General features: G+C 52.9%; 1 protein-coding gene across 1 annotated transcript; it reads right to left on the reverse strand.

The window, feature by feature from the left end:
- Nucleotides 1-7,079: 7,079 nt before the first annotated feature.
- Nucleotides 7,080-20,988, reverse strand: KIF3C (kinesin family member 3C). The gene is made up of 8 exons (XM_031596014.2): nt 19,541-20,988; nt 15,129-15,230; nt 14,871-14,993; nt 14,251-14,369; nt 12,970-13,086; nt 12,661-12,769; nt 10,387-10,562; nt 7,080-9,808 (listed from the first exon to the last, which is right to left on the reverse strand). Exons 1-8 carry the CDS (start codon nt 20,948-20,950, stop codon nt 9,715-9,717), a joined length of 2,250 nt encoding a protein of 749 aa, XP_031451874.1. The 5' UTR covers nt 20,951-20,988; the 3' UTR covers nt 7,080-9,714.
- Between the last annotated feature and the right edge of the window lie 454 nt (nt 20,989-21,442).

Raw genomic sequence — 21,442 nt, forward strand, 5'->3', positions numbered from 1 at the left:
AAATCAGTTGGAGAGAGGCTCACGAGAGCTCTGAACTACAGATGAGCACATTACAGCCCATCTGCCATCTGCAGGGCAAAAGACAGAAGCATGAGTGAGCCTCAGACTACCACCTTGGCATGCATGACATCTCCTCTGCTGTCTGTTAGTGTCCGTGTTCAGTTCAATAAGAGCTCATGGGTCACCTGAAAGTACCCTTTGAGACCCCTTTACCACTTTTTTTCCTAGCAGATACCTCTCCTTTCTTTGAGGTGAGTCACTAGGGAGGCTCTGGTGTCCTCGGTGCATCATTCACTCCTGAGACTTGAAATCCTGGCAAGGTGATCAGGAAAAAAAAAAAAAAGTGTAAGCATAAAGCCAGCAAGAGGAGCCTTCCATTTTCCATCATTCTTCAGCCTCAGCAGACTCACAGCCAGATGTTCTGTCTCCCTGATGAGTGCCTATGGAGGATATCATACAAAGAAAAGGAAAGCATTCCTTTTGAAGGCAGGACTTTGTTTAGTACTGATAAAAGAGTTTGTTAGCTCAGCTTTGAAGTCTCAAGCTATCTGAGGATCTCCTGGGCTCCTCCTTTTACCCTGCAGACATCTCAGCATTGCTCACAGACCTTCCTACACCTCTCCCCAGCTGCCTCTTGGCATGTATGGTTGTGCCATGGACTGGGAATGCAATGACAAGTTGACTGTGTCTTTGGCTCTACAGGTCATGAAGAGCATTTGGAGATTGGCACTGGCATTAGGATGGCTGAAAATTGTTTAGAAATTCAAGCAGCAGAAAAAAAGGAGTGAGAAGCAAGGAATGATAGAAAGAAACATGACTATGATGGATGGATGGTCAGGCTGGACGGTCTTGGAGGACTTTTCCAACCTGAGTGATTCTATGATTCTGATTGGCGTGGTGGTGGTGGGTTGACAGTTGAACTTGATGATCTCAAAGGTCTTTTCCAACCTTAATGATTCCATGATTGTGTGAAACCATTCAGCACTGACCCCAGTGCTGCCTGTTGCCTCACGAAACACTGCAGTGTGTCATGGAAAGACATAGAGCTGAGAGGAGCAGGGACTAAAGAGATTGGATTGAATTTCAGCCTCAGGAAGGGGGAGACAAATCAGTTCCCTAAATGCTGGTTGAATTACCAGTCTTACAGCTTTTTTCAATCCCCACATCAGTAGTGAAAAGTATCTGCTAGTTGGCAAAAAATTAAACTAAGGGAAATTCCCAGCTGAGAGTTCTTTGTGCTTGGCAACCTCGTGACCTTTCTCCCTCCATAGGGTTTTATCTGCCCTTTGCCGTGTGGTTGGTTCAATGTCCTGCCATTCTGGTTGTTTGCAGAGTCAAGGTTTTTCACAAAAGTCATAGAATCCTACATAGAGTCATTCAGGTTGGAAAAGGTCTCTAAGATCCCAAAGTCCAACCCCAACCCTCCCCACCATGCCCACTGCCCTCAGAATCCCCACGGTTCTGGAACACCTCCAGGTTTGGTGACCCCACCACCTCCCTGGGCAGCTGTGCCATTGCATCACCACTCTTTTGGAAGAGAAATGTTTCCTAATATCCAATCTGATGTCATGGAATTGGGAAAGGAAAAGGGGATTTCCCAGCAATGGGAAAGTTTGTGCATGGCTTAGCCCCATGTAGAACATAAAAACTGGGCAACCAACAAGAGTTTTGAGGAGACCAGAGGGCCTGAGATGGTTTCAACCTTCGTATTCCTCTGCAGGAACCATGGATGCTTAATGCTGTGGTGGTGAGTGTATTGTTGAGGCTGGTAATGGGGATCACATCTGTATTGTCATGCAGTGCTACACTGCAACTGCTGCGTGCTGCTGTCACTTGTGTTGTGATTTCAGTTCACTGCTGTAGCACTCCGTTTAGTCAAAATCCCATCTAACATGAAATACCTTCTAATCAGTAATTCGGTATCAAACATTAAGCCCTCCATGCATGAAATGTCTGTAATAACCAGTTCAGAGAGGCTGTTCTGGAAAAGTCTGTAAGTGGAAAAGTCTTCTTTACTATGAGAGTGGTGAGGTGCTGGAACAGGCTGCACAGAGAGGCTGTGGATGCTCCAAACCTGGAGTTGTTCAAGGCCAGGTTGGATGGGACACCCTGGTCTGATATTAAACGTGGAGGTTGGTGGCCCTGCTTGTGGCAGGGAGGTTGGAGCTTCATGTTCTTTGAGGTCCATTCCAACCTAGACCATTCTGTGATCTGTGATTCTGTGATTCTGTGAAAAGTCCTCCTGGAAGCCCTGGGTCATTGAGCTGTAATCATTTAGGGCTTCACCTGAAATCTCCCTGTTTCACTCTGTTTGGTATAATTTTCTAAATATCCATCCAACAACCACGTGTTCCTCTCAACAACCACTGCAATTTCTACTGAGCACAAGTCCAGAACAAGATGAGAAATGGAATAGCTTCAGATGCACTTCCACACTCCACAACGATGGGGTGTGAGTTCACTTCCAGCAATGTGAAAGCTCAAAGCTGGTGGGTGACCTCACCTGTCACTCAGTTTGCATCAGCATCCTAGAAATCAGGGAGTGATGAGAGCAGGTCTGGCGTTTCGCTCATGCATACAAGATTGTCACGCATGATAAGGACAAACAATAAGACTGCTTTGTTCTATTTCCATGAAAAGGATGCAAGCTCTTTTTCCGTTTCCTTGGGAAGTGATGCACGAAGCACCAGGTGCTCTCAGTCTGGATTCTGGGGCATGTTAGCAGGTCAGTCACTGCACTGTGGTGTCTCCCGCAGCCAAAGTTCTCCTCCTGCACAGGAGGAAGGGCCTTTCATGTGACTGCTTCTCCCTTTGCAGGGGAAGTTGCTGTGCTGCTTTTCTCTTCTGCTCCAACCTTAGCTGAAGGATACAGCAGTGAGCACTGTGAGTCATCCCACTGACTCCATTGGCCTGAAATCACCACTGGCTTTTTTTTGCAGAGCTCTGAGATGGCTCAGCTCAGCCCATCACACTCGGTTGGGCTACATCTTATGACAGCTAGCAGCAGGGTGCCGCATGCTTTCCAGAGCACAAATCATTCCAGTGGACACGTAACCATGGGGGCTGGGCTTGGTTGAACATCCACCCCTTTCAATTCATTCAGTTCACTTATGTCCCACCCCTGAAGGTGCCTAAGGCCAGGCTGGATGGGGCCCTCAGCAACTTGATCTGGTGAGGAGCAGCCAGCCTATAGCAGGGGGCTGGAACTTGATCTTTATGGTCCCTTCCAACTCAGTCCATTCTATGACTCTGTGATTCTGACAAACATATCAGATCTCTGGGGCTGAAGCACTCATGGGCTTCTTGCAGTGCTTTCAGGGGTTATATTTGCCTCCAGCCCATGGAAGAGTGCCCAACTATTTTATTTTCTTTATGTCTTCCAAGGTTTCCCCTCCTTACATGAAATATTTCCCGGTGGTGTTTGAGCCCACGTGCACTTGGAGCTGTCATGCAAACCTTTGGCTGCCCAGTGTCCCCATCATTCAGTAAGGAGAGGCTTTTTGGTGGTTGCAGCCACCAGGGGATAATCCAAATCTGTGACTGACTCCTTTTCAGGAGCTATGCTTTGGGACAGTATTACCAACAAAATTCAACCTAAGTTTTAAACCAAGATTTTGTCTCAATATCTCAATAATCAATAGAATATTGACTGTTGTCCATGCCTTTTCCCCCTAAAGTCTGATGTTTTCCCCATAAGCTATGCAGGTGCTGTCTCTGTTCTATAGCATGGCCACCTCAATCTCCATCCTGCTGTTAACCAAACCTAACACTGCCAGGCGTGCAGAACAGCCCAATACTTTGCCTCTGAAATCACCAGTGCTCTCTTCCAGTTGTTTGGTGGGTTCTGGGTGGTTCTGCTTGGTGAATGCAAATGGAGGAAAGCACTCAGAGCACACAGAGGAGAAAGAATGTTTATGTCCTGCTTTTTTTCCTTCCTTTCACGTGCCAACATTTCTTTGGAGGATGGGATGTAAAGCACTTCTCCTCTGTAGCATGGAATGCCATGGGAAGTTGGTGGCTGGCAACACTCAATGCTTGCTTATGGGTATATCCCCGAAGTGGAGGATGCATGGGCAGCAACTTTAGAGGCAGAACAGTTACAAGTAATCAACATATCCTTCTGCTGGCATAGAAATTCGCACTGAAAGGATGAAGGTGAGACACAGCAGTACAGGGAAAAGTCCACAGGGTGTCCTCAGAGCGTCAAGGAATGGGAAAAAATACACGGAAACGAGAAAACTCAAACCTTTGTGATATAAAGGCTTGGTGCTTTTGCTTGGGAAGTTCACTTGTCATTTTTAGAGCAGCTATAGTCACCTCTGTGCCGACATGCTTCAAAATCTCCTAAACTGTAAAAACATTTAACCCTTGCAACCTCATAAAAAGTAAATCTCGGGGTACTTTACAAAGATGCTAATGGCTGTTTACACTGTTTTGGTGATAGGAAAGCTGGGACAGGGAGCAGCTCAGCGCAGTGACTCAGGAGCAGCTCAGGAGGACCCCAGGAGCTCTCCTGAGGGCCCCAAAGGTCTTCATGCCCTCTTTGTATGCTCTTGAGAGACCCTCTCACCATCACTCACAAGTGGTAGGGGAGGACAGGAGGGATTAACTGTGGCTCTGCAATCAATAATCCCTGCCCCACAGCTGATTCTTATGCCTTCAGTCAGGATCTGGGCCCAGGATGCTAAAACCATCTTGCAACAGCCTGAAAGCAGCAGTGGATGCTCCCCAGGGAGCTGTAATTGCTGGTAGCTGCTGCAGGATGTGCAGCTCTCCTTCAGAGCCATCTGCTCCATCACACCATGCTCATCCTCTACTCTGGTCCATTGGGACACATGAGCTGCCTGTAGTTCCTCTGCAGCTGGTCCAACCCATGTCTTTGAAGGGATTTCCATCTGTAGGGGAATCTGAATACCAAAGGCTATGCTGGGATTTAATGTAAGTGCAAGCTGAATGAGCAAAGAGAGAGATCTCCCATGCACTGTTGGGTGGCCTCTTGGTTGTGGTGAAGACCAGGGACTCACAGAAGTACAGGAGCTGCTTCTAACTTAAATGAGAAGATTCTCTTTGCTGCCAAATCCACTGCATATTGTCATTGCAGTAGGCAGCTGTAAAAACACTGAACCAACTCCAAACAACAAGCAAACGAATCACTAAGCAAAATTAATCGGAACTGGAGAACATGGACACTCATTGCAAATATTATAGAATCACAGGATTATTCAGGCTGGAAAAGACCATTCAAGATCCCCAAGTCCAACCATCAACCTGACCTACTGAGTCCCATAGTATCATGTCCACATCTCCAGAGATGAGGACTCCAACACTGTTCCAGTGCTTCACCTCCTTTTTCATGAATAAATTCCTCCTAGCATCCAATCTAAACCTCCCCTGGTGCAACTTAAGACCCACCCATCTACCCATCTACCCATCCATCCCATCCACCCATCCACACATCCATCCACCCATCCCATCCAACCGAGTTAAGACCATCGATAAAACCATTTAGGATTCTACATTGTGATTTCCACTTGGTCTTGTCGACACTGCACAGAGCACTGTGCCCTGATACGTCCTTCACCTAGTTTGAAATTCACCCAGAATTCTTGTATAATACCTTCAAATCCTCAAATCATTGATATCCATGAAGTGCAATAGCCAAGGACATCCATGGATTTAATCAGACGCAGCTGATCTGGAAACATGCAACCTATACAAGTAGTCCTTGACCTACCATTTTCTAGCCTGGGTTCACAGCCCTTTATCACTGACATTTATCATGAGCCATCTGATCACAGCTGACCTTTTCAATGAAGACTGAAGGAAAAAAAAAAAATCATTACATCACTTGTTTGTTTTTTCTTTGATATTTGTTCCCTGGTGCGGAATGAATCATCTTTCCTTCATCTTTCACCCAGAGGGTGGTGAGGCACTGGAACAGGTTGCCCAGGGATGGATGCCCCATCCCTGCAGGCATTCAAGGCCAGGCTGGATGTGGCTCTGGGCAGCCTGGTCTGCTGGTTGGCGACCCTGCACATAGCAGGGGGTTGGAACTGGATGAGCATCGTGGTCCTTTTCAACCCAGGCCATTCTATGATTCTATCTTTCTCTTATTATCATGCACCTATGGATTGCCTTCCTGCTCCCTGTTCTCAGTGTGTGCCTTGTCCTTGATTTGCCCAGGGACACATAAGCAAAGAGCTCATGGCAGTCTACAAGGAAGAGCTGTTGGTTGATAAAGCACGTCCGCTCCCAGTGCCATCAGCATGGAAGGAACTGGGTGAGCGCGTAAAAAAATCAACATACCATCCCCTATGTCATCATCACAAAGTTAGAAGGAACTGGGAGAGCAATGAAATCCCAAAAAATCAACGTACCGTTCTTGATATCATCATCAACAAACTGGAAGAAATTCGGTGAGTGCATCAACTGAAATCCCCCCAAAATCAGTGTACCCATCTTACACGGGCCTCTCTGTACTCAGAGCTCACACTTAGCCCTTTATAAAGCCCTCCTGCATAGCAAAACCACAATTTTGTCTGCTTTGATCATAGAATGTCCCAAGTTGGAAGGGGCCCACAAGGACAATCGAGTCCAATGCCTACACATCCTGGTGGTGTAAAGTTGGGGATGAAGGATGCGACAGACGCTCTGTGCAATGATGCTCATTATTTTATTGGTGTCATTGCCAGTTTTTGGAGGAGTGCTGGAACTTTCTGGTCACGTCCAGCACCGAATCAAAGCTACATTACAGAATATTGAAGAGGTGTCCATCCAAAGCCAGAGGGGGGGTGAGATTCATGACCTCTCTCCATACGGTATGTATAATATATATATATTTATAATATGTCCTGTATATTCATATGTATAGAGTGACAAGGATGGGCCACCATACAGTAAACTTTTGATTCCTAAATAGATCACCATAGCAACAGGCACAAAAATTTGGTCCTAATCAAGGCCCTCACCTTGTCAATCAATCCAAGACATACCCCCCCCTCCCACCCACCCACCCTCTGCCAAAAAAAAAATAAGAACCCGAAACCAAAAATAACTAAAAAAAAAAAAAAAAAAAAAGCCCACCAACCCCACCCCCCCCTGTACAGTCACTCACATCGAAGGTAAATAGATCCCTTGGCTACACACACGCGTGCGCGCACACCCACACACACCTACACACATTCATATGTAAATACACACGCACCGACATACAAAGAACAAAGAACATTACAAATATACATCTGAGGTTGCTGCAGCGACGTGGTGAGGCTGTGGGGGTGGGGGAAGTGCCACAGCACTCTCACCCCTTCCCATCTCTGAGCCCTTCCTGGGGCTTTTTGTTGGAAGGCTGAGGTCAGAGCAATGCATGGAGACACAGAGTGAGGTTCTGGACCTACACATGCAATGGAGGCATCGAAGCAGTGCTTGGATGTGGGCAGAATAAGATAAAGATGGAGCAGGGCAGCCCACAGCCACCAGCCCACTGGAAAGTCTCAAGGTGGAACCCATAGTGTCTTCTGGAGGAACACCATGGGAGGCCCTGGTGTGCATTCCCCAAGATGTGAGCAGGTTCCCATGGGCTTCCTTCCACCCAGTGCTCTATGGTTTGGGGTCAGCATGGTGGAAAAAGAACAGATGGCTCTCGAGCTCTTCTGGTTCCCCATCCCTGAGCTCAGTGAGCTGCTGGCCTGGTTGTCAAGGAACTTGGGGCAATTGGAAAATGAGGAGGAAGGGAGAAAATCCTCCTGCAGGCTGCCATAGAATGACAGAATCATTAAAGTTGGAAAAGACCGCTATGATTATCTGGTCCAATCTCCAACCCATCCCCCTGTGCCACCATGCCATGCAGACAGCTTCTCCCCTTCCTTAGATCTTTACTTTCTGATCTTCAATCCCAGGGGCCATCCTGAAAAAGAAGGAAGGAGCTGAATCTCCCATCCACTTGTTCCACAATTCCAGGGACACAACCCAACTACGAATGTGTCTGCAGGCAGAAGGAACTCGTCACCAACCATGGAGGAGACCCAGCTTCCTAAACCTGCTTCCTTGTGTGCCCTGCTCACTGAGTGGGGAAGGATGGGCAAAAGGATGGGCAGAAGGATGGGCAGGGATGGGAGGAAGGTTGAACAGAAGGCAGGGCAAAAAGATAGGCAGAAGGATAGGCAGAAGGTTGGGACAGACATAAAGATGACCAGAAGGTTGGACAGGATAGTACTGAATGCTTGACCATTCTTCCCTGGAATTTCTTCCCCTACCCAACTGGCAGCCTTCACTATTGAGTTCATATCCACATATGCCAGGATTTCAGTGCAAGCTCATGAGACATTTTAGCATTCTGCCCCAGACAGTATCCCATGGTTCTTCTAACAGCAAACTTCTGCAAGAGCCCAGCTGGCCACTCAAACGGAACATACCAAGTACTACCAGCAACTCACAGCCCCTCACCTTGGCTGCTTCATTCTGGGTTGTGGGATGAGACTTCAGCTATGGGATATAAGCAGGGAAGGGATGGTGGCAGCAGAGGCTAAGATCAGAAAACACATAGCAGGGCAGTACAGGGCAAAGGGAAAAGACCTCAGTAGAATAGGAGATGGGTCAGGAGAGGAGCACACCCCAGCCTGGCCTCGTTAGGTGGCACTTGGTCCAAAGCAGCTGCCCTCAGTGCTTCCCTCACATCAGTGCAAGTTTCCCTCCCACCCTCCCTGGGAATTAGATGAGGTCCTGCATGCAGAAAACACTGCCCCCACCTGTATTCTCTTAGCTTGCCCACCCAGGAACTAGCTCCAGCACCCTTCCCTTTGCAGACCCATGTCTTCCCTCCTGGACCAGGAGGCCGTTCCCTCATTCATCTGGATGCTGTAGCACAACTCAATCTCCTAGCAACTGCAGATGCTGCTTTTGATGGGTTTCAAATTGCTCCGTGCCAGACAGAGGAGCCTCACTGCTCACCCCTCTCCTATCCATTACCCGTTTCACATTCATTAGCTCTCCCTCCGCAACCCATAAAATCACCAAATGTCCTCCAGACCCCAAGTGACCTTGGTGCAGCACTATCCAGAGGAGAGCTGTGCTGGGCTGACTTGGTTGGTGAATCTGTCAGCCCACTTAGTGCACAGAGCTGGCACCTGTGGAGCGACAGCCGTGCCCAGACATCAGTGAGACATCACTGCCACCAATGCTGATGCAGTCCAGAGTGTTTCTTGTGGTCTTGGACAAGCTCAGCACAAGGGTCTGCCATTGGGAAGTCTCTGAAGTCTTGTAGGAGTTGCCACAAGCGTGAATTATATGGCAAACTTGAGATCCAACGAACACAGCAAGGAGTGTCTGGAGCCACCTCATCTTCTGTCAAAGCCAACGGGGTCCAGGGGGGCTCAGAGCACCAGAGCTGATCCAGCTCGGTGTCCTGCGAGAGCACATTCCAGCTGCTCGCCAACCACTCCATAAATAAATACATTAAATAAATAAAGTGACAGATCCAGACTTGGGAGGGGTGTGTTGGGGAAGGAGGATGAAGAGGGCAGCTCCCATGGTCTCGGAGCCGCTGGGAGCATCTCACACACACACAGTGCACATAAGTAGCTGAAGGCGGTGGGATGCTGCCGCTGGGGACACTGCTCAGCCCTGGGGCAGAGGTGGCCTCAATCCTGGGGTCAGAAGGTCCTGGGGTTAGGGGACCTGGGGTCGGGGGTCCTGGGATTGGGGATCCTGGGGCCATCACTCCTGTGCCGGTGTCGCAGAGGTGCGTGGGGAGCTGGCAGCGAGGGATGCGTGCGTGGTGGAGGATGGCAGCGACCGTGGTGTCTGGCACCTGGGGGTGGCACAAGCAGAAAAAAAAACCCAACATTTTCCTTCTGCTTCCTCTTTCTCAATCTCCACCCCTGAATCCTGCTGTTTTCTCAGTGACTTGCTATGTAGGCAGCACTGATGGAAATCCAGTGCTGTGCAGCTCTGGATTTTGTGTATGACCATCCTTGGCATGTGTACATGGTGATATACTGTATCATCATCCTGTTTTTCAGAGAATTGTTCAGGTTGGAAAAGACCACCAAGTCCAACCCCAACCCATCCCACAATGCCACTGCCCTCTTAGTGCCACATCTCTATGGTTCTGGAACAGCTCCAGGGATGGTGACTCCTCCACCTCCCTGGGCAGCTGTGCCAGTAGAACAGAATCTGAGAATCCCGGAGTGGTTTGGGTTGGAAGGGACCTTAAGGACATCAATCCCTGCCTTGAACCCCAAACCTGTCTCCAAATAGAGACAGGGAACACTTCCAGGCTGCCCTGTACTCCTGCAGCGATCGCCTCAGCTGCAGTGTCCTCAATCCAGCACTGTTCTTTATACAGTGTCCCAGCCCCAGTGCCAAAACGTCCGCATGATCACTCACCAGGAGCGGGACTTCCTCACCCGGGAGGCTGCTGGCCGCTCCAGGATGCTGTCCAGGTGCATCAGCCTCTCCAGGTGCAGAGCCCGTGGGTCCTGCTCGGCCGGGTCCCGGCTCCGCTCAAACTCAAACACTGCTGGAGGGGAGAGGTCCAGCTCTAGGAACATGATGTTCTCAGCCTGCAGGAGGATGGGGCAAAGGAAAAGTCAACAGTTTTGTGTGTGAGTTACTGCACAGTAAAGCGTGGCAACATCTTGTGTAGGTTCACATGGCCGAGGAACCCCGAGGGACAGAGATCTTCTTCTGGCTGCAGCTGCATCCTGCTCTGCTCAGGCTGTCGTGGCTTTCACAGCACCAGCAAGTAAGACTGAATGTTTTCAGCCCTCAAACAAGCAGCCGGAGCTGGCAGAGGCAGCAAGCCCACAACTCAGTCAGGGCTGGCTGATAACAGTGCTGCTGACCTGACCAAATGGGGCCAAGGCTCACAAAGCTTGGAGCTTTATCTAAATTATCTTCAGTCTTCATGAGCTTATTTACCCCATATTTTCTTCAGCTGCCTCGAGCTGTTACCCATCCACCCAGCCATTAACCTCATTCATCCATTCACTCCATCCATCCGTATATACCATCCATCCATCTACCCTATCCATTCATCCATCCATCCACACAACTCAACCATTCATCCATCGATTCCCCAGAACCAACCATTCCACTCATCCAACCCATTCTACCCATCCATCCAGCCATCCACTCATCTGCCTACTCGCCCCATTCATCCAGTCACCCCATCCACCCACCCCAGTTATTTGTATATAGAATCATAAAATGGTTTGGGTTGGAAGAGACCTTTAAGATCATCTTGTATGCCAGCCATCCATCTACCCTACCCATCAATCCATCCACACATCCATTCATCCGTTTATCTCATCCATCCATTTATCCCATCCATCCATCCACCCATCCTGTCCACCCCATTCATCCCTTGAATCCCATCTTTCCATGCAACCCAACCACCCATCCATCCACTCATCCACCCACCCACCAACCCAACCACCTACCCAACCATCCATCCATCCATCTATCCACCCACCAACCCATCCATCCATCCATCCATCCATCCATCCATCCATCCATCCATTTATCCCATCCATCCATCCACCCATCCTGTCCACCCCATTCATCCCTTGAATCCCATCCTTCCATGCACCCCATCCACCCATCCATCCATTCATCCATCCACCCATTCTATCCACCCCATCATCTCATGAACCCCATCCTTCCATGCATCCCAACCACCCATCCATCCACTCATTCACCCACCCACCAACCCAACCATCCATCCATCCATCTATCCACCCACCAACCCATCCATCCATCCATCCACCCACCCATCTCGTCCACTCCATCCATCCCATGAACCCCATCCTTCCATGCACTCCATCCATCCATCCATCCATCCATCCATCCATCCATCCATCCATCCACCCACCCATCCATCCATCCATCCATCCATCCATCCATCCATCCACCCATTCTGTCCACCCCATCATCCCATGAACCCCATCCTTCCATGCATCCCAACCACCCATCCATCCATCTATCCACCCACCCACCAACCCAACCATCCATCCATCCATCCATCTATCCACCCACCAACCCATCCATCCATCCATCCACCCACCCATCCCGTCCACTCCATCTATCCCATGAACCCCATCCTTCCATGTACCCCATCCTTCCATGCATCCCAACCACCCATCCATCCACTCATCCACCCACCCACCAACCCAACCACCTACCCAACCATCCATCCATCCATCCATCCACCCATCCTGTCCACCCCATTCATCTCATGAACCCCATCCTTCCATGCATCCCAACCACCCATCCATCCACTCATCCACCCACCCACCAACCCAACCACCTACCCAACCATCCATCCATCCATCTATCCACCCACCAACCCATCCATCCATCCATCCATCCACCCATCTCGTCCACTCCATCCATCCCATGAACCCCATCCTTCCATGCACCCCATCCATCCATCCATCCATCCATCCACCCATTCTGTCCACCCCATCATCCCATGAACCCCATCCTTCCATGCATCCCAACCACCCATCCATCCACTCATTCACCCACCCACCAACCCAACCACCTACCCAACCATCCATCCATCCATCTATCCACCCACTCATTCATCCCATCCATCCTTCCCGCTGACCCAACACCACCTTGTCCCCCAGCACACACCAGCAGTGCCCCCTCCCTTACCCGATACCGCGGATGCGATCCCATGGCCATGGCCACGCGGGCGTACTGGCTGATGGGTCTCTTGTACCCCACTGCAGAAGTTGGCCTCTTCTTCATTTGGTTGCTGTTCCTGAAAAGGAAATAAAGAGAGGAACACGCATTAGACAACATGAATGACAGCACTGAGCTCCCTGAGCACAGGATGGGACCCAGTGGCCACCCTGGTGCCGCCCATGGGCACCTCCATCATTTCCCCATGTCCCCATGGATGGTGGCACTGCACTGCCCAATCCAATGATGTCCCCAGCCCTTGTCCGTGTCTGCACGCACCCGCCAGCCGGCACCAGTGGCTGGAACTTCCACTGGTCCTCCTCACAGTCGAAGTAGAGGCGGTTCATGATCTTGTTCTTTTCCTCTGGTGGGATGAAGTTCTCGATGATCAGGTACCTGAGTAAGGGACAGGCCAGGAGAGAGGAGTGGCAGGTGGGATGGAGCAGAGAGGAGGGAGGTAACAGGACAGGGCACGGCAAGTGGAGCAAAAGGAGTGGAGAGAAGAGGTCAGGAGAGAAGCAAGGTCACGGAGAGCAGATGGGGGATGAAAAGAAGAGTGGGGAGGAGAGGAAGAGGGAGCGGGCGGATAGGGACCAGGGATCCAGCAGAGGCAGGAGAGAAAGAGCAGAGGAAGACTGTCATTCAGAGAGGAGCAGAAGAAACATCATCAGCTCTGCGTGCTGCCTTCAGGGTATAACCCCACGGTCCTCTCCTTAGCAGTCCCCAGGCAGTGTCTGCAATGCATGGTCTGAAGTGCATTGTATGCAATACATGGTCTGCAATGCAACCTGCAATTGCTTGAAATACACGGTCTGAAATGAAATTAAAATACAACGCACAGTCTGCAATGTACAGCCTACAAGGCACAGTTTACAATGCACTTTGAAATATAGACTGCAAGACACAACTTGCAGTGCAGCTTGCACCATTCTGTTTGCAACCTCACCTGCAATGCACAATTTGCAACACATTTTGCACTGATTCACCCAGGACCCCTTGGGAGCACCCCAACCCCAACCCTGTGCATTTGCTCAGTGCCCCTTTGAAGGATGGAATCCAAACTGACCCCACTGTTGCAGCAGCAAAATACAGAAGGAACTGCATGATCTCAGCCCACTGCAGAGCTGCCAGATGAGAAAATGAGAGGAAACACCTTAAAATTGACCCAAAGGGAATTTTTTTTTCCACTTTTTCCCACATTGCTTTGGGGCAAATGAAGAAACTGCAGAAAACAGCTTTGAATAGATGAATTGCTGACTGAGGTTTGCACGCTCCTAAAGCATTTTAATTATGTTCCAAAGGGCGTGGAGCAAAACGTGACACAAAATTGTGCTTCGAGCAGAATTTTAAATATTTTATCATGAAAATGTTAAAATATTTATATATGTCTGGATTGGTTTTGGTAAGATAGGGAATAGAATGACTGTCTCCTCCATGGAGATCTCCTGCAGCCCCTGGGTGTGGGGCTGGGTGCTCTGAGTGGTACTGCTGGGACTGGGGTGGAGGTGTAGAGGGACCCCAGCCTCACTGCCCACCTGAGGGGACACTGATGTCACCTACTTGAGCTTCAGCTCCCGTGTCTGCTCGTTCTGTGCCTCCTCCAGGTCCTGTCGCACACGGATGTACTCGTCGTGCTGGTCCTGGATCTCTGCCTTCACGGCCTGCAGCTTGGCATACAGCTGTCCCCAGAAAAACCACGTCAGCCCTGGTGCCATGGGTGGCCCCAGGGAGCGGTGGCATGGGTGACCCCTTTGGCACAGGAGTCCCCAGGACATGGTGGCATGGCTGTCCCCACTGACACAGGTGTTCCCAGGGCATGGTGACATAAATGTCTCATGTGAAATGGATGTCTCCAGAACATGGTGACATGTATGTTCCTTATGGCACAGGTGTCCCCAAAATATGATGGCATCGCTGTCCCCTGGACATGGTGGCACTGGTGTCCTCAGGGCATGGTGGCATAGGCGTCCCTGGTGGCACAGGTGACCCCAGGGCATGATGACATGAGTGTCTGCAGGGCATGGTGGCACAGGTGTCCCCAGTACCATGCCTGAAGCATCCTCCAGGGCATCAGATTCCCATGGATAGTGAGCAGGACATATGCCCCCAACTTTGAGACATGAACCAAAGGCAAAGCCATGCCCCTCCCCACTCAAGTGAAGCCCCCCTGCCTCTCTCACCTTCTTCAGTTTCTTGGTCTTGATCTCCACCTCCTGTTGCAGGGATGTGTAGGTCTCCCGCAGCTCCATGGTCTCCTCATCCCGCAGCAGCATCTCCTGCTGCATCTCCCTCTCACGGCGTTTCTGCGACCAAGAGGGGGTCACTCAGATCTGAGATGGGCATTGACCACCCCACTGACCACTCCCTAACCCCACCACGGACATTCTGGCCCCACAGATGCTCCCAATCCATTGGGACTGGGATGGATGTGGCAGTACCTGCTCAGCTATCTCTTGCCGCTTCAGCTCCAGCATCTTCTGCTGCTCATTGGTGTGGTCCACGATGGTCCTGCCACCGATCAGCAGCTTGCTCTCCATGGCCTGGAAAGGGCAGAAAGGGGGGGGGGGGAGGGGGTCAGTGCATCTCACAGAATCATAGAATGGTTTGGGTTGGAAAAGACCTCAGAGATCATGAAACTACAAACCCTCTGCAGTCACCAACCTCCACATTTAATACCAGACCAGGCTGCCCAGGGCCCCATCCAACCTGGCCTTGAACACCTCCAGGGATGGGCGGGGCACCCACAGCCTCTCTGGGCAGCCTGTTTCAGCACCTCACCACTCTCTCTGTAAAGAACTTCCCCTGACATCCAACCTAAATCTCCCCTCCCTCAACTTCAAACTGTTTCCCCTTGTCCTGCCATTATCTACCCTTTCAAAGAGCTGAATCCTCTCCTGTTTGTAGGCTCCCTTTAGGTACTGAAGGCTGCAATGAGGTCACCCTGCAGCCTTCTTTTCTCCAGGCTGAACAAGCCCAGCTCCCTCAGCCTGTCTTTGTATGGGAGGTACTCCAGTCCCTTGATCATCTTCATGGCTCTCCTCTGGACCCTCTCCAACAGCTCCCTGTCTTTCTTGCACTGGAGGCTCCAGACCTGGACACAGTACTGCATATGGGGCCTCATGAGAGCAGAGTAGAGGGGCCAATCACCTCCCTGTCCCTGCTGGCTACCCCTCTTCTGATGGAGCCCGGGATACCAATTGCTTTCCAAGCTGCAAGAGCACACTGCTGGCTCATGTTAAGTTTTTCATCCACCAGGACCCCCAGGTCCCACCAGGTCCTTCTCTGCAGGACTGCTCTCAAGGATTGCTTCTCTTGGTCTGTATATATGCCTAGGATTCCTCTGGCATCTCCACCATGTACAACCAAGGGTTCAAAAATACCACTCTCACACACAGGGTTTGAGTGGTTCTGGTAGAGCCAGGAGTTAGGCTTGCTGGTCCTTGGGGGTCCCATCCAACTCGGGATATTGTACAGTTTGGAGATTCTGAGCCCCCCCAGCCCCATCCTGCTCACTGTACTGATAGATGCGGCGCCGTGGGGACGTGGCCGGGGCTGCTGGCACAAACCCAGGGCTGCCTCACTCCCACTTCCTTCCGCACAGCTGCAAGCCTGCGGGGCGCCACGGATGTGCAGCAGCTGCCGGCAGCGGGGAACGGCGCCGGGCCATCCGCCCCAACCGAGCTGCGCCAAGCTGAGCTGTGCCAAGCTGAGCTGAGCAGTGCATCCCAAGCGCAGTTTGGATCCCGCGGTGCTTCTCATCTGAGCCCCACTCCAGCTCTGCCAGGATGCCCGAAGGATGACACTGAGCTGGGCACTGGGGGCTGCCATTGCTTTCCTCGTGACCATCCCACCCTGACCCCACAGCCCACACCACCCCATCCCATCCCATCTCATCTCACCCTACCCCACCCTACTTCATCTCAATCCATCTTGTCCCATCCCATCCCATCTCATCCTGCTCCACCCCAGTCCATCCCATCCAACTCCATCTCATGCCATCCCGCTCCACTCAGTCCTATTCCATGCCATCCCACCCCAATCTCATATCATCCCAACTCCCTCCCCTCCCCACTCCACTCCATCCCACCCAAATCCATCTCACCTCATCCCATCCCATCTCACCCCTCTCTATCCCGTTCCATCCCATCCCACCCCACCCCATCCTATTTCATCCCAACCCACCCTCCCCTCCCAATTGCATTTCCCTTCCCCTCCCCAGGGCAAATGTGTTCCCCATCACACAGCTGTGCACACACATCACTGAGCACACACACACACACACACACACACACACACACACACACTCACGCTCGCGTGCACACACGCTTCTGCATGCCCACGACATTTGTGCACACGTGAGCACACGCTCATTTACACCAATGCACACATACATCTGCACGCCCATGCATGCTGGCATTTGTGTGCATGCACACACTCATTTACACCCACACATCTGCACACACCCTTAGACCATGGGATGTGACAAAGGCTGTGCCCCCCCGGGACCCCCTTGCTGCCGTCTCCAAGCAACCAGCAGACACGCGGGTGGTGACGCGGTGCGAAGGGGGGACAGCATCTCTTGGGCATGAAGGTTTCTGGGGCAAACCCACGGAGCTACACATACATTATCTGGGGCAATACCATGTTTTCCCTATTTTTCTCCCATTTTTTTTCCCTTTCCAGTCATTGTATGGGTACTTTCTGCATGCAGCACCTGCAATACGTGATGGTGAGCTGCCATGGGGTTGAGAGGGTCCATAAACCCCATAGCCAGCTCTGCTCCACCCTGCTGCTGCAGAAATGGTCTTTTGGTTCTGTTGTTTTCTCCCTGCAGAACTGTTTATTTACTGCGATGAAGACGACGCTCAATCTTCCTTAATACAGCTGAACCCTTAAGCCTCTCACTGCAACCCATTTCCTGCCTCCAGATAACTCCTCCAGCACTCGCCCGTGCCCTGAGCTCCCCAGATTGTGGTGTTGACCTTACAGCTGATGGCATCATCCCCCCACGGCCACAGGATGCATGAGACAGATGCTGGGAGCTCTGCTTTGAGATGGAAGCTGCTGCCTCCTCTGGATGGAGCACATCTGTCTGAGCAGGACAGTGCACATCTGTTTGCCTGCAATGGTGCACATCTGTCTGAGCAGGATGGTGCAACAGACCCCGTGTCCACACGGATGTGTACAGGTCCTGCATGTATCACCCGTGCATGGGCAGCCCTCTGCAGTGCTCCTGTCCTGCACCCATCAGGGTTTTGTCCACTAGATGATGCCTTCCCATCCCTTCCCACCTTCCCCCCCCCAGGCTGGCCCCCCACGGCTGAAAGCTCTGGAGGCCAGGGAAGGGGATGCAGAGTCATCCTGCCTCCATCCCTGCCTCATTACTCAGCAATTACCAGACACACCATGGCCCCAAGCCAGACCCACTGTGCTGTGCCGGACAAGGAGACACTGCAGGACAGCTGCCAGTGGTGCAGCACCATGGTGGGAATGTGTCACGCACCCCTGGGCAAAGCCATGCATCCCTGGGTACAGCCACATGTCCCCAGGGTTGCTGGTCTCTGTCTCTGTGCTGTCACCACCCCTGTCTGGCAGGGACCCCTCCCTGTAGCCATGGCACAGCAGGGAGCCCAGTGCTGGCCCGGAGCCCTGCCCCAGCATCCCTTCCTCCAATCCCCCAAATCCTGGCAATGAAACACGAAGAATGACACTGTTGGCAGCAAGGCTGTGATGCTGTGGGTTGGGACACCCAGGCTTCCTTCCCATTTCAGCACTGGAGACCCATCCCTGCAGCCAGGTGCATCCCAGACCATCCCTGAGCCCTGGGCGTGTTCCCAGGGCTGCGTGGAGGCAGCAGTCCCAACGTGCAGCATCACTCCCTCTCTCTGCCGTGAGCTGCTTTGTTGTGCTGAGCACAGAACAGCACAGCACGCTGGTGCCACCAGTGGGCATGGCTGGGTAGCCCTGCCTGCCCCACACCCTCAGCAGCCCCCACAAAAGGTCCTCCCACAATGCCATGATGTGTCTGTGGGCAAAGTCTGTCCAACACTGCCCAGGGGAGTGGGGCTCCCCTGCTTGTGTACCTTACTTGGGCAGCCTGACTGGGGACCTTGCTTGGTCACCTTGCTTTGGGACCCTGCTTAGGTACCATGCCTGGGGACCCTGATAGCCACCTTACTTGGCTGCCCTACTTGGACACCTTGCTTGGTCATCCTACTTGGACACCTTCCTTGGGGACTCTACTTGGGCACTTTGTGTGCAGACCCTTCCTGGGGACCCTGCTAGCCACCTCACCTGGCTACCCTACTTGACCACCTTGGTTTGCAACCTTGCTTGGTCACTCTGCTTGGTCATCCTGCTTCATCACCCTACCTGGCCACCTCTCAAGGATTGCGCTCAGGGACCCTGCAAGCCACCTCACTTAACTACCCCACTTGGTCACCCTTTTTGGCCACCTTTCTTGGGAACATTGCTTGGTCACCTCATCTGGGGACCCTGCTAGCCACCATCCCACCTCTGTCTACCTTATTTGGCCAGCCTACTTGGTCAATCCATTTGATTGACCTGACTTGATCACCCTACTTGGTTACTTTACTTGGCCACCTTGCTTGGTGACCCTACTTGGTGACCCTACTTGGTTGCTTTGCTTGGCCACCCTACTTGGCCACCTTGCTCAGTCATCCTGCTTGGTCACTCTGCTTGGTCATCCTGCATCATCACCCTACCTGGTCATCCTGCTTGGTCACCACCATCCCACTTGGCCACGCACTCAAGCACTCCACAGCTAACCCCAGGCAAATCAGGTCCCACCCAGCAGCACCCACTGGTACCAGCACGTCACAACACTTACCTTGTACTTGGTGGCCAGCAGCTCTGTGGCCTCCTGCTCTTTCCGCAGGTCCTCGATCATCTTCTCCTTCTCCTCCAGCAGCTTCTGCTTCTCCTCGCTCACCAGGCTGTGGTCATCACGGATAGCGGCCTTCTCCTCTTCCAGCCTCTCCTTCTGCTCCTGCAGGTAGTTCTCCATGTTCTTCTCCAGCCCATCCTCATTGTCATCCTCCCCTTCGTTCTCCTGCGTCGTCTCCCCATCCGCCGCCTTCTTCCTCCGGCTGCTCCTCCTCCTCTTCTTGCTCAGCATGCCGCGCCTCTCCAGCTGCGCCTTCAGCCTCACGATCTCCTCCTGGAACTCCCTCAGCAACGTGTCCTTGGGGTCCTCGTTCACCCGGGGTTTGTTCTTGATGTTCTTGGCCCTGTTGGCGAACCGGAGGGTGGAGAGGCTCTCCTCGTAACTGTGCGACGCCGGGCCCAAGGTGGCCACCATGATGGTCTTGGCATTGCCACCCAGCGAGTCCTGCAGCAAGCGGGTCAGCTTGGAGTCCCGGTACGGGACGTGCGTGCTTTTGCCATCCACCAGCGCCGAGATGACGTTGCCCAAAGCGGAGAGGGACAGGTTGATCTTGGAGGCCTCTTTGGGCCGCTCTCCTGGGCCACCCGTTTTGCTCTGCCGCTCGCTGCCCGCCAGATCCACCAGGTTGAGCTTCCCGACACGGATGTGCTCGTGGCCATCCGGCCCCGTCTCGCTGCACTCCACCGTGATGAGGAAGATGGCGTGCGAGCGGGAGCTGCGCTCGTTCATGTTGGTGCTGCCCACCGAACGCGCCTGGCTCCCCAGATTCATCACGTGTTCGATCTCCTTCACGTTCTTGGTGACGAAGGAGGAGAGGTCCTTGATGTAGACGCCCGTCTCGGGGTTCTCCTTCAGCTCCAACTTCTTGCTCTGGTCCTTGGCCAACAGATCGCGGATCTCCTCCTGGTAGATCTCCAGGTAGGAGGCGCGCACCAGGTACTGCTGGTTCTGCGAGCGCGAGATGTGCGTGAAGATGTGCTCGAAGGAGCTGGGGATGATGCCTCGCGTCTCGGGGTCCCCCCACGCTCCCTGCATGGTGTAGGTCTTGCCGGTGCCCGTCTGCCCGTAGGCCAGCACGGTGCCGTTGAACCCTCGCAGCACCGAGTCCACCAGCGGCCGCACCGTCTCGTCGTACAGATCCGCCTGCTTGGAGCTGGCGTCGTAGACGGCGTCGAAGGTGAAAGTCTTGGGCAGCTCTCCGGGAGCGGCGCGGGGGTTGCGGATGGTCACCCGGCCCAGCTTCACCTCCAGCTCCAGGACGCGCTCGCAGCCCGCAGCCTCCTCCCGCCGGCTCATGGGGCGGCACCGGGCCACCACCCGCAGCGCTTCCCCGCTCCGCGTCCTCCCGGCCATGGTGGCCGCACCCCGGCTGCCCGCTGCCCGCTGCCCACCGCGGCCCCGGGCGGCGGCAGCGGCGGCAGCGGCGGCGGCGGCGGCGGCGGCGGCGACGGTGGCAGCGGCGGCGGGGCGCGGGTTCGCGGCGGCTGCGCGGGGCGGGCGGGCGGGCGATTGGCTGCGCGGGGGCGCGGGCGCGCGTCCGCACGCGCTGGCGAGCGCGCGCGCGCGTGGAGAGACGGCCGCGGTTCTGGTTGGGGCTGAGCACGTCGGGAGCTGTAGTTCGGTGCGGGGGGGGGATGAGGGAATGGCATGAGGGAATGGCGTGCGGGATGCTGAACGTGATGCGGGATTGAGATGCAGGAATGGGATGCGGGGCTGGGATGTAGGAAGGGGATGTGGGATGCTGAGCATGATGTGGGATTGGGCTGCAGGAATGGGATGTGAGAATGGGATGAGGGAATGGGATGTGGGAGTGAGATGAGGGATGCTGAACATGATGTGGGAATG

Source organism: Phasianus colchicus, chromosome 2 (genome assembly GCF_987193195.1).
Source record: "Phasianus colchicus chromosome 2, bPhaCol1.hap1.1, whole genome shotgun sequence".
In the NCBI taxonomy this organism is placed as follows: domain Eukaryota; kingdom Metazoa; phylum Chordata; class Aves; order Galliformes; family Phasianidae; genus Phasianus; species Phasianus colchicus.